Source organism: Fragaria vesca, linkage group LG5 (assembly GCF_000184155.1).
Source record: "Fragaria vesca subsp. vesca linkage group LG5, FraVesHawaii_1.0, whole genome shotgun sequence".
Lineage (NCBI taxonomy): Eukaryota > Viridiplantae > Streptophyta > Magnoliopsida > Rosales > Rosaceae > Fragaria > Fragaria vesca.
In genome coordinates, this window is record NC_020495.1 from 20,201,496 (window position 1) to 20,215,222 (window position 13,727).

The 13,727-nt window shown below is 36.8% G+C and overlaps 2 protein-coding genes across 2 annotated transcripts; one reads left to right on the plus strand and one right to left on the minus strand.

Moving 5' to 3' along the window:
• Positions 1-514: 514 nt before the first annotated feature.
• On the plus strand, positions 515-8,134 carry LOC101312839. Its single transcript, XM_004301596.1, has 10 exons — positions 515-1,566; positions 1,694-2,651; positions 3,784-3,990; positions 4,086-4,401; positions 5,922-6,183; positions 6,329-6,444; positions 6,667-6,776; positions 7,274-7,451; positions 7,671-7,800; positions 7,981-8,134. Exons 1-10 carry the CDS (start codon positions 515-517, stop codon positions 8,132-8,134), a joined length of 3,483 nt encoding a protein of 1,160 aa, XP_004301644.1.
• Positions 8,135-8,443: 309 nt separating this feature from the next.
• LOC101313127 (ubiquitin fusion degradation protein 1 homolog) lies at positions 8,444-9,355 on the minus strand. The gene has a single exon (XM_004301597.1). The coding sequence runs from the start codon at positions 9,275-9,277 to the stop codon at positions 8,444-8,446; it is 834 nt and encodes a 277-aa protein (XP_004301645.1). The 5' UTR covers positions 9,278-9,355.
• Between the last annotated feature and the right edge of the window lie 4,372 nt (positions 9,356-13,727).

The following is a 13,727-nucleotide window of genomic DNA, read 5'->3' on the forward strand; positions in this document are numbered from 1 at the left end:
CTAGCACAAGCACGACACATTACTGGAGCACCTCATCGACATGTACCGCATCCTCAACCTCGCCATCTTCGACCCTTCCACCGGCGTCGCCTTTCTTTGTTAGTTTTCTCAAGCGGAGAGAGATCGGCGTTGCCTTTCTCTGTCATAGCTACTCTTCCTCCGCCGACGTCGCTTTTGTCGACGTCGCCTCCGCCTACAGCCGCCGGCCGCCTAAACCCTCTCTTTGGTTGTAAGGTCAGTCTTAATCTCAGCTTTGAAGTGTTTGGTGATTGTAGGAGGAGATGTTTGCAAAATTGAGTTTATACCTGCTAGTATTAGATCATCAATTAGCTAAGAGTTTGTAGGAGGTCAGGTTTTATACTTAGTGAGAAACATCAGATTGCTTATTTGTTTATCTTTGCTCTGTTAATTGTTAATATGTTATGATATGTTGTTGTGTCTATGCTGCTGTGCTTATACTGCTGTGTGTCTATGCTGCTCTCTTATGTTGTCTTGCTGGATTATTATGGTTAGGATGAGTTCAAGTGCAGCCTCTACTGAACCTAGTGTTAAATCAACTAAGCCTCAAAGATTAGATGCTCCTCTATGGAAGTATGTCACTATTACCAACGGGTCAGACAAATCTGGAGGAAATGTTGCCTTTACATGCAATTTCTGTGGAGGGAAGTTAACAGGTTCACATTCTAGAGTGAAATCTCATTTGCTTAAAATCAAAGGCACTGGGGTAAGGATCTGCCCCACAATCACTAAAGATCAAATGGCAGAATTGCAAGCACTTTTAGATCATTGTGACCAGCAGTTGAATGCAAAAGCTCAACACAAGGTTGCTTTGCCTCCTTCAAGTATGACTGGAAGTGGTATAAGTTATTTTCCGTTGAGAGAGAGGGAGGATGAAGTCAAGAAGAAAAGAGGGTTGAGTCCACAACTATCCAAGGCTTTTAGGCAAGAAGACATGAGAGAATGTGATGCTTCCGTTGCAAGACTTTTCTATAGCAATGGCTTAGCATTCAATGTTGCAAGGAATCCTAACTACCGAGAATCTTACACTTTGGCTTCAAAGATTCCTGGTTATGTTCCTCCCGGGTACAATGCTTTGAGAACTACACTTCTTGATAACGAGAAACGTCACATTGAACGAACTCTACTACCTATCAAGAAGACATGGAAAGAGACCGGTGTGAGTTTGTGTTCTGATGGGTGGACCGATGGCCAAAAGAGGCCATTAATTAATATGATGGCTGCTGCTAAAGATGGGGCAATGATGTTGAAAGCAATAAATTGTGAAGGTGTGACTAAAAGTAAGGAAGAAATAGGCAGATTGCTTTTGGAATCTATCAAGGAGATTGGGCCGGAGAATGTAGTTCAAGTGGTGACCGATAATGCATCCGTGTGCGCTGCTGCCGGTGCTATAGTTGAGATTACACATCCATACATATTTTGGACACCATGTGTGGTCCATACTCTTAACCTTGCTTTAAAGGATTTGTTGAAGGCAAAATCTTATCTTCTTGGTGAGACGGTGGTGGAAAAGTTGGGTTGGCTTATGGAGGTGTATAATGATGTTTGGTTCATTAAAAATTTTATGGCAAACCATAACATGCGTTTGGCTATATATGTACCATGAGCATTGTGCTTTGAGGTTGCTCCAAGTTGCCTCGACAAGGTTTGCTTCTCATTTTATTGTGCTTAAAAGGTTTTGGGATGTGAAGAGTGGCTTGCAACAAATGGTGATTAGTCCAAGATGGGATTTGTATAAAGAAGATGATGCTTCTAAAGCAAGAGCGGTCAAGGAAATGCTATTGAAGGAGAAGTTTTGGGAGCAAGTTGATTTCTTGATTGCACTCATAGGTCCTATATATGAGATAATAAGGATGTCGGATATGGATAGGCCTTGTCTTCACTTAGTTTATGAGTGGTGGAATTCAATGATTGAGAAGGTGAAGAAAGCAGTTTTTAACCCTGAATTTGTGCATGTCATAACGGAGCATTGTGATGTGACACGGTTTTATGATCTGGTGTATCCTGTCCTTACTACTTGGTGGACCAAGAGTTGCACACCACTTCATTGCTTGGCACATTCCTTGAATCGAAAGTACTATAGCTCTCAATGGCTTGAAGAAGATCCTAATCGGGTTCCTCCACATAGAGATGCCGAGCTCAACAATGAAAGGAGGAGATGTTTTCAAAAGCTCTTTCCGGATTCTCAAGCTCGTAATAAGGTGATGGAAGAATTTGTAAGGTTTTCATTAAACATGGGTGATTTTTCTTCCTCTGATGCTTTGGAGAATAAGTTTTGTTTTGAGCCATTGACTTGGTGGGTGTCCTATGGACCTTCTACACCACTTCTCCAAAGTTTGGCTCTCAAGTTGCTTAATCAACCTTGTTCATCTTCATGTTGCGAAAGAAATTGGAGCACATATGCTTTCATACAAGGTTTGAAGAGAAACAAATTGCAACCAAGAAGAGCCCAAGATTTAGTTTATGTCCATACTAATATGCGTCTTTTAGCAAGAAAGAGCTCTAGCTATTACAAAGACATGGACTCAATGTGGGATCTTGGAGGAGATGACCATGACTCCATGGAACAAGGCAATATTGATGTGCTTGAGATGGTGACTTTGTCGCTCGATGTGCTTGCCTTAGAGAGGATGGTAATTGATGATGAGATGGAGACTTGAGGTAAATTTTCAGTTCGTAACTTCATGTTATATTAGTTTAATTATTGAATGATTATGAAGTTTAGATTAAGTATGGATGTAAATATATTGACTCATCTTCTTGTTTCTTAGGTGGTAAATGCATATGAGTTGTTGGTGTGCCTACCGCCTCCTTTTTCAAAGAATGCTATTGTCTCCTTTTTGGCTTTTTCAGAGAATTGCTACTGCCCAAAGTTGATGGATTGCTTCTTTTTAGCTTTTATGTTGTTAATTATGAACTTGAATCATTTTATCTATCAAGGATAAAAGATGATGCCAATGCATGTGTGCCTTGCTCTTCTGTATTTTGAATACCTCAGTTATGGGGTTTTAGGCAGTTGGTGTTGTTATGGGGTTAGGAAAGTCAGATTTTCATTCAGTTTAATGAATGCATATGTTGAATTAGATATAACTATTTGGTACTCATCATTTAGATTAAATATTGACTATCTTTTATGTTATTTGTTACAGTTATGCAATTACTTAAATTTAGAACATTATTTAAGCAATGTGATGAATTTATTCATATTTGAGCATTTTTTTATTAATTAGAAATATATAAATAAATAATTATATTTGCCGTGTCCAAGCCGTGTCGAAAATGTAGTTTTTGAGTTTTGGCGTGTCGCCGTGTCGGTACATATCGTGTCGCCGTATCCGTGTCCGTGTCCGTGCAACATAGAACAAAACTAACCAGCCTAAACCCTAAACCCTAAAGAAAATTTTGTTATAAGAAGTGTGTTGTAGAAAAAAGAAAAAGAAAAAAAGAGACACTTTTGAATAATCGAATGCCCCGGGAAGTTTCCCGTACTAGCGGCCAAAAAGTTACCTTAAGCAAAGAAAAAGAAATATCGGGTGGTTGGATGAAGAGTCTGATCCCCCTTACTCCTAAAATGTTGGTTTCACGTCCACACAATGCCATGGTTTCTCTATTACACGATCCTTCACTCACTCTCTCCCTCACTCTCCTACAATGTCGACCTTCTTCTCGGCCGCACCCAATAACATTCATTCCTGTTTCCGCAGCCACCACAATTCGTTATTCTTTTTCCCTACTTGTGTCACTTCTTCAGTTTCCAAATATCAGGGAAGCCATCAAAGATCCTCGTCTGTTACTTTCAAGAGCGTCAGATCAAAACATAACAGGACCAGTTCCCAGAACACCACTGTTTTTGGAGGACTCAACTCCTCCAGGTTCCTGCACACGGGTTTTGAAAAAGCATGCTCCAAGAGACAAAGCCTGATCATGTCAAGTGGCTCACACAGTGCCAGTACTGCCACTCTGTCTCAGAATGTGGGTATTCATGATTAACCATTACATCCTTGTTCTGTTTTGTTATTGGTTTCATCCGTGTTTTGCTTGAAATGAAATTTGTTAGCTTTAAGCAGGTGGTTGGGGTTTTGCATCTGGTTGTTTCACTTGGGATCATTCTTGCAATAGACAATTTCTTGAAGAAGGCATTCGTGGCAGCTGCTATTAAGTTCCCTAGTGCACTTTTCGGCATGTTTTGTATATTCTCAATTCTAATTGTTCTTGATGTCACTGTTCCTTCTGTGGCAACAAGCTTGATGAAATTCTTTCAGCCGGCACTGTTGTTCATTCAGAGATGGCTGCCATTGTTTTATGTGCCATCGTTGGTTGTTTTGCCGCTTTCAGTTAAGAGTATTCCCCCGGCTTCTGGCATCAAGATTTGCTTCATTATAGGTATGCAGGTTCTTGCTACTCTTAAGATTATTTTCTCTTGTGAATCTGTGGACTAGTGTATGTTTTTGAATGGTGATTGTTAAGTTTGGGTTGTAGTGTGAATGGTTCATGCACTTGCTTTCCTAATTGTTTAGATTTTGGTTAGTTTTATAGTGACATAAGTAGGTAGTGCAGTTTTCGACATCACCCAGATCAGAACCTAATTTTGAAACAAGCCACTGAAACTGCTCATCTTTGATGTTTTCTTGAAACTCTAGTCATTATTCGTTACTCCTATGCCTGCTTCCTAGGCTCAAATTAGAAAATTCCCCAGAGTTTGAACTACCTTAAGTTGAAAACAAAAGCATTTAAAATCTGGTTTATAAACTACTTAGGTTGAGACAAACTTGTACCTTGTTATGGTGGTGATGCAAACTCAAATTTATGAATGGATATGCAGTCGGATTGAACAGAGTTGATAATCAAGGCTTTGTCTTTAAGTTGTGTGGGTGAGTTCTTCTACAAACTTTTCCACCATCATAGATCATGAAGACTTCATGTTACTTTTGGCTGTGGTAAGGAATATTCAAAATTTTAGATTGCATATTCTACTATACTAGCTTTCTATAATATTAAAAATCAGAGGGCAACGCTTGGATATGGCAGCTATAAGAGGGATGTGTTTGAATTGTTTGGTTTGGTTTTTCATTACAAGATAAAAACTGGACAGATTTTACAGTAACATAACTCTGTTTCTTTCATCCATTCATATTTAGCTCTTAATGTAGCTGACATGATGGTTGTTTCATATAGCGCAGAGAGCCATCTTCTACTCAATACAGAAAACATAATAAATTAGACTGCAGAATGCTTCGTTTTCATTATTCTCACATACCAGATTAACTTGTGAAATAGTATTGTTACATAGCAATAACGTTACTCTCAAAATCTCAATACTGTGCATTGCTCTCAAATGTCAATATTGTTACATAAGGTAACTCATCATCAATTCCATGGAATTCTGTTTTGAGCCTGTGGCCTGCATCTCTGCTCAGAGACTAGCTAATTTCAGTGCAACTAACTAATGGTTTCATGATGAGGGTAACATGCATTTGAACTTTTACCTTTTATGAGTAATCAACCTAGTATGCAAAGCAACCTTTTATCTTTTACCCTTTTCTGAGTATGATCTATGGAATTCTGTCCCAATTGTCTCTTGAGTTCTTTAGTTATTCATGAAAAACTCGTGAAGTTTAAACATAATGCATGTTAGAATACAATCTGCCTTTCTATGCTAGTTCTATCGGCTTCATTTCTACTGTGGAAATTGATCTAAGAAGTTGAGATGTAAAAATATTAAAGAACTTAAAAAAATCCACCTAAATAGTAGCATTTTGGCATGTTGATTAGGAAACGGTTCACACATGTGAAATATGATTTCTGTTTTGCTGAAGAAGCAAATAAGTAGTAATTTGTTTTCTGTTACCTCTGTCATGGTCTTGTCACATGAACTGGTGTATATGCTGAATGATATTTTGCAGTTGGAGGCTGGCTAGCTTCACTAGCTGTTGCAGGATATACGGCAATAGCTGTCAGAAAACTGGTAAAGACAGAAATGACAGATGCTGAGCCTATGGCAAAACCCTCTCCATTTTCTTCACTTGAAGCATGGTCTTGGAGTGGGATCCTCCTCATCTCATTCGTTGGAGCATTAGTAAACCCAACAGCACTGGGGACAAGTGCTCGGACCTGTCTTCCATTCCTACTTGCATCCACTGTGTTAGGTTACATTGTTGGTTCTGGGTAAAACTCCAATTTCCTCATATTAGGTCTACCTGCACAAGCACATTTTGTGGTAAAAGCTAATAAATAATTAAGAACCAAATTTCAATTTAATACAAGTTACTCAAATTCTAAACTTGCACTTTTGTTGACTTCTAATTTTCAGATTACCATCAGAGGTGAAGAAGGTTTTCCACCCAATTATTTGTTGTGCACTATCTGCAGATCTGGCAGCACTGGCTTATGGATACTTTTCCAAGTCTGGGCTGGATCCTGTTCTTGGTACATTCCTGAAATAAAGTTGTTGGTCTCAGCTAGTACACTCTGCTTCATTTCATTGCTTCAAGATTAGTGAACCAGATTAAGAAAACTGAATTTTAAACAACTGGGGACAATCACTTAAAGTACAAACATATCATTTTTGGGCCTCTTTGTTCTCCCCTCTATGATTTCTTGTGTCTTTTAGCATATTGATATGGCCATTCTTCTTCTTGATGTGCACAGCATCTTACCTTACAAAGGTTTCATCAAACCCTGGAGCTGGTGATATTCTGATGGGATTCTTAGGGTCTGTTATCCTCTCATTTGCTTTCTCAATGTTCCAACAGAGGAAGGTAAGCCAAATTTTCCTCATTGGGTCAGGTTGTTATTTGTTTTGTTTCATTTTGACTAGAAATGCCTTACTCAGTAGCTGGAATGGTCGATTAATTGAAACTTTATTTGTTTTGAAGAACATTGTATTTTAAACTTGAAGACACACACATATAGTATGATTGCCCTTGTTTGATCTTATATCTAGGGTAACTCTATTGTATGATCAGCTTATGGCTTCATTTCCTTTTTTCTTTTACTTATATCCTAAATATAATCTAGGGATATTTATATGGCAAAAAGTTGATAATAGAAGAGTAGCAAGAGGCCTTGGTATACCTCATAATTGTGCGTTTGCTAATTGTTCCCACTCCAGCATTATATAAAATCGATGGGGATCTTAATTCAATTCTAAATTCTAGTAGATCAAAGAATTGATGTAGCATTTATTTTTTTTATTGTATGTGAATCCATAAGACATTTATTTCATGAAAATGGTTGCTGCTATGCAATTTTTCAGCTGGTCAAGAGGCATGCAGCAGAGATTTTCACATCTGTAATCTTGTCCTGCATATTCTCGTTGTATTCAACCGCTCTTATTGGCCGCCTCGTTGGGTTAGAATCAAATTTGACTGTCTCAATTCTGCCACGATGTATAACCGTGGCATTAGCCCTCAGCATTGTGTCTTTGTTCGAAGGTACTAGTTCATACTTTGTTGTAGAAAAAAGCTATTCTCATCACTATCAGTAATAAGGTTTGCATGAAATAAATATTAGACAGTGAAGTTGAGACTAATCCTAGAATACATGAGGCTCAGAATATATATGGCATACAACCAATATTTGGATGTCAGTTTATGCTCGAGGTATATGTATACATATGTATAATATATAATCTATGTTGTGGTTTGTTCTAGGTGCCAATTCATCTCTCACAGCTGCTGTTGTTGTAGTAACTGGTTTGGTGGGAGCTAATTTTGTACAGGCAACACTTGATAAACTACAGTTCCGAGATCCTATTGCTCGGGGAATAGCTACTGCATCTAGGTATGAATCCCTTCTGAACCCCTCTTCTGAACCTTCTGCATCAACTGGTCAAACTGAAAATGATACAACAAGTGGGCCAAAATATAGACTCGGAGCATTCTCTACTCCTTTTCCATTTGACAAACAGTCAATTACAATATGAATCTCTTATGTTTGTTTTGTCTTTCTTGTGGTTAAAAGTGCTCATGGATTGGGAACAGCAGCATTGTCAGCCAAGGAACCCGAGGCTCTCCCATTTTGTGCCATTGCTTATGCTCTGAATGGTATATTTGGTTCTTTGATCTGCTCAATTCCAGCAGTCAGGCAAAGCTTGCTTGCCGTGATTGGATCATGAGCCTCTCACTTCTGAATCACTTTGTTTATGTTAGCCATATGTATAGTCAAGATTGCTGGCCGTATGTGTACAGTAATGTTCATATTACTGGGGGGGGTGGGGAAACCGAAATTGATCAGGAGCAAACAATTTTGTGTGGTAGTTTTCTTTGAAGATCTAGATAAGTGCATTATTATATGTCAAATAATAATCTATAAATCAATCTCTTTGAGATAAGAATGTATAAAGAACAAGTAGAAAACCGATGATACTTTTATATGAATGATCAAAACTTGCAACAAATAAAATTTCATGGTGTACAAAAAATATTCAAGTTAGGGAGTACGTTTTCCCGGTAAAAGCTAGGAACTTTGGCTCTTCTTTTTCTTGAAGCGGCTGCTGTTGTTTGACCTCTTTGGATGCTACCTTTGGAGCAGTAGGGGTGGCATCTGTGCTAAAAACAAGCTTCCCCTGAGCCCTGCGACTTGTAGCTCGTGAACAAGGTTGTGCATTACCATTCGCTGCAACGAATGAGGAAGAATCTAATGCTGGTTCATACTGCTGAGGCTTGCCATCCAAACGCCTCCCAGTTCCCTTAAAAGCGCTAAACTTAGGTTCCTCAACTTGGCTAGCTGCTTCCTTGTTCAGAGGAATTGATGCAGCTACAGGCTTCTCAGGTTCCTTATAGTCAAGAGGAGGTGCAAAGTCAACCTCACAGTCTGTGTCGATAATGCCTATTGCATCAGAAGGCTTTGTTTCAATGACATCCATATAAAACTTCTTGTTCCCATAAGGCAGCACAATAGTATCCCCAGTTGTCAAACATGAAAACTTGCCGAGTGCCGCCTCCAACATAGCTTTCGGGTCAGGGATGTCCAAGAAGTCCATTGTATGAGGCTGCAGCTTAACATGGGTGCCTTTCGGAAGAGTCTTGTTTTGCAGCAACACAAGTTCCCCCTCTTTCAAGTGCATGTTCTCCATCATCCAGTTAGGCATGTAGACAAAGCCTTCTTCTGCAGTGAACTCCCAAACCCCACAATGAGAGACACGAAATCTCTCACTCTCATTGTTCTTGGCATCATCAAAATAATATGGCCGGAACTCGAACGACATCGGATAATCAATCTGTAGAGACGAAAGGACGTCAAGGGCTGAGGCAGGCATTATGATTTTATCACTACACTCGATGCTTGCATGCTTTTCAGTCAAAGCTACAGGATAACAATGATACCTCTGCCAAAACGATGTCGTCCCAACATAATCATGGCCGCCATCCTCAGGGTGCACGACCTTTTCATCCCAATCTCCTACATCGTAATCTTCATCGGAGTGCTCCATCTTTTCATCCTCATCAGCAAGACTCATTTCAAAACCTTCGTCGTAATCTTCATCATCATCCTCATAACTCATTTGAGACCCTATCTCATCACCACTCATGTCGGAGTTGGCGTAGTAATATGTAGTATTGTCAGAATCTTCACATCCCTTTTCATTCAGATCCATAACTCCGAGAACTTACCTAGCTAGAACACGACCAAAGTACAGTCCCTTTTTTTTTTTTTTTTTTTTTTGAGAATACTATTAAAAAGAGTGGGATTTGGTATGAGCAAACATAGTGCTTCCTAGGCTATTATTTATAATCAATGGTCGCGAGTCGGAAGAAAATCTGTTCCAAGTGGAATTGGGAAACAGATTCCCTTGGGGGTTGAGACGGAGGGTAATTGCATTTCTTTCACCCTGTTGGCAGTAAATTTAGACTGTAAATTGGCAAACAGATTCCATTGGCGGTTTGGACAGAGGGTAATTGCATTTTAATTACCCTGATGTAATTAATCTTGAGGTTAAATCTCACTCGAACCTCATCTTTAACACAAAGTTTGGCATCTAGCTTGAAAACTCCTGGTTAGCAACAAAGAATTTATTGACTAATTAGGTTAAATTAATGAATATCGTACGTGTTTCATTTAGATTTTCAAACAAATAATAAAAGAGAAATTTTAAATACACACATCTAATCTCTTAATACACACCTTTATTATTTTATATTTCACATCAGATTTTATAAGTATGTTTAATTACAAAAATATCCATCAATTATTATAAAAAATAAAAAATAAAAAAAATAAAAACTTCTTCTTCCTTAAAACCTAAGTCTTCTCCACTATTACTACGCATAAAAAAAAAATTTATAAAAACCTCTTCTCCAAAATTCATCACCTGAAATTCGACTACTGTGGTAATGTACTATTTACCGATTCATTTGGTTTTTTTTTTTTTATCAACTTTAGTTTCTATCTTGCAGACTAAAAACTAGTTTTTATGTTATTGTACTTCTACTAGTTTCTTAACTTTGAAAAAATTATGTATGTTCAATATTTTTTTTTCTTCAAATTCTAGCCTATTGATGTCATATTGGAGATTTGGAATTCGAATATAATACTACTCGTTTGATTATAAATTGAAAAATATCAAGAAAAAAAAGAAAAAATTTCTAACCCGATCAAAAAAATCTAACAGAAAATAAAAGAGAATACATAAAGTGAGTTGTGAAATAGTAAATATATAATAATTATATTAAGTAATAGATTATTATTAGTTTTAGATATTGAGGGTATTTTAGACAGTTTAGGATGTGTATTTAGTATAATATTGAAATGAAAAACTAGATATGTAGTGCATTAAGTAAGAGGTGTGTATTAAGAGATTAGAGGTGTGTATTTAAAATTACTCATAATAAAAAGAGCTACGTAAATGATAAATGTATGTACTAGAGCTCATAACATCTTCGTTTCTTGTAACTCATTAAAAAGTCATGCAATATGTCCTCGGTCACACTTTCATGAAACATGACTTATTATAAAATGAAGAGAAATTTTGATAAATAACCATTATTTGGTTCTCAAATGATTTTTGACCTCTAATATAAAAGTGAATGAAAAATGACCTTTTAGGAGGAGGAGAAGACACAAATACACTTAATCAACCCAAGCTAAGCTTTATTTTTCTGGTTTCTCGTTCAATTTGCGTGTTTGATTCAACTGTCCAAATTAAACTTCCCACTACAAAATCTTTCTTCAATCGTTCGAACCAAAAAAAAAAAAATCTTCCTTCAATCCCATGACTTCTTCACTCAATAGTTCAATACAACTTTGACAGAAAAATACCCAAAGCTGCAACAACAAGGGATCCGCAACAAAAATTCTCAAAACAATTTTGATCAAAGACATTAAATAAAATATAGAACCCTAATAACGTACAATTATGTTTCATAAAAAATCAAAGATCCCTTCATATGTAAACCCGTAGTTTCATTAGTTTGAGTTTGAGTCAAAGCCTTCAGATATAATAAAACACTCTAGAAATAACTCTATAGAGAGAATTACAAAGGCTAGACACTTTGAGAACAAGTGTGATTAGAGTGTGGATAAGACCATCTGGGAATTTTCCACAATGCATAGCGGATTAACCAGCTGAAAAATATCTTTAGCAAGGATATCCCAATGACGATGATAGAAGATAGTTGGAGTCCATATGCCCCAAGAGATATAAAGCACCCAATATTGAACAAAACATATTTAACCTCATCAATACAGACATTTATATTCATCCTGCACCTATGTTGCATGGACACGGACATGGACACGGCAACATGACACGGCACGACACGCCAACACAGCAAAACTCAAAAATTGAATATCTGACACAGTTTGGACACAGCAAATAAAATTATATTTATTATTTTTAATAAATAAAAATATACTAAAATATAAAATAAGTTCATTACATTACCAAAATAATGTTCTAAATTCAATTCATTGCATAACCATAAGAAATAACATTAAAGAGAGTCAAATGCAAATGATAGAAGTGCAAAATTAACAATATTAGAAGTGTAGCAGACCTCTAACTTAAAACATAACATTAAAGAAAATCAAATTTGCAGTAAGTTGCTGACAAAACTAGGCAGTAACTTGCTTTCAAAAGTGGATAGTAGTTTTATTTAGGCTTTGGTTCCCTTTCTCTCTTTTTTTTCAATTAAAAAAAATTGATAAATGATGATGTGGCGCGTCGGAGATGATGTGGCGCATCGGTCAACGTGTCCGAAACGTGTCAGAAAAGTCAACATTGTCCGACCATGCAACATAGTCCTGCACAAATCATTTCTATCCCGAGCATGAAAGAGATAATCGATGATGAATCTCATGTCATCAGCAGCAATTAAAAAAAAAAAATTCTCAAAAATTCCAATGGCAATAGATTTTATACCATTAATCTTCCTGCATAAAACTCCATTTTTATCAAGAAGAGCCTCAATTTGTTTCTTCTTCTTCAAACCATGGTTGACATATGAAAATATTTAGTGTTTCTGTCCCCTCTTGCAGCCATTTCACTTTGGACTTTTGTTGCCAAAATAGAGCTTCATGGTCACGCACAACTTCATACTCTTGAATAAGTTGTTGCTCCAGGTTGATTAGAAAAGAGTTCGTGTTTATGTCCAAACATTTCGGAATCTCAGCAATAAGAGCCAATCTTCTTATACAAATTTCTAAAGACAGTTGAGTTCCACTCTTTAAAATCACAAGAAAGTTGGATAACTTTATCTTGCAAGAACCACTATAGTTTTTCCATTGATCATGAACAAATATGCTTGCAGAATGCTCTCATAATGACATGAGTGGTGAAATTCCAAGGATGGCAACCTATTTGCATAATGCTTTAGATCTCATAGGCAGCCTTTTAGGGACAATTTCCGACTAATATTATTTTCTAAACTTTCAGTTGGAACCTCAAGATAGGCAAAAAATAACACGAGTGATGAAATTCCAAATGTAGCAACATATTTGCATAATGATTTAAATCTCATAGGCAGCCTTTTAGGGACAATTTCTGACTAGTATCTTCAAAACTTTCGGCTGGAACCTCAAGTTAGGCAAAAAGTAACACGATTGGAATTCCAAAAATGGCAACATGTTTGCATAATGCTTTAACCATAGGCAACCTTTAGGGACAATTTCCGAATAATATTTTCACACTTTCAGCCGGAAACTCAAGATAGGCAAAAAATCACACAAGTGCTGAAAATCCAAGGATGGCAACATATTTGCATAATGTTTTAAATCTCATAGCAGGCAACCTTTTAAGGACAAATCCAACTAGTATTTTCAAAACTTTCAGCTAGAACATCAAGATATGCAAAAAATCACACAAGTGGTGAAATTCCAAGGTTGGCAACATGTTTGCAAAATGCTTTAAATCTCATAGGCAATCTTTTAGGGACAATTTCCAACTAGTAGTTTCAAAACTTTCAGATACCCTTATTTCTATGGGATCAATTAGCAAACTTGACATAATTGTTACTTTGTAACAATCAAAAACTGCGGGACTGACGAAAAAACAAATTCCTCATATTTCATTGTAATACCATGTTCGTCATAATGATGTATTGCTTTCGATTTTATTTTGATCTTGATTAAAAGAAATAGTAATTAATTTATTAAAAAATAAAAATAAAAATAATAATAATAATAAAATGGAGGTCTAGAAGGTTAACGTATGACCAACATTGAGTGGGAATAAAAAAAAAATGAGGGGAAGAAGTCTCTCTCTCTCTCTC

Bases quoted from the DNA above. Each gene is read 5' to 3' on its own strand.
- LOC101312839 (XM_004301596.1), top strand. From the start codon at position 515: ATGAGTTCAAGTGCAGCCTCTACTGAACCTAGTGTTAAATCAACTAAG. The intron at 2,652-3,783 runs GTAATTGATGAT...TCCAAATATCAG, and splicing joins TGCTTGCCTTAGAGAGGATG to GGAAGCCATCAAAGATCCTC. The intron at 7,801-7,980 runs GTATGAATCCCT...TGTGGTTAAAAG, and splicing joins GGAATAGCTACTGCATCTAG to TGCTCATGGATTGGGAACAG.
- LOC101313127 (XM_004301597.1), bottom strand. From the start codon at position 9,277: ATGCCTGCCTCAGCCCTTGACGTCCTTTCGTCTCTACAGATTGATTAT.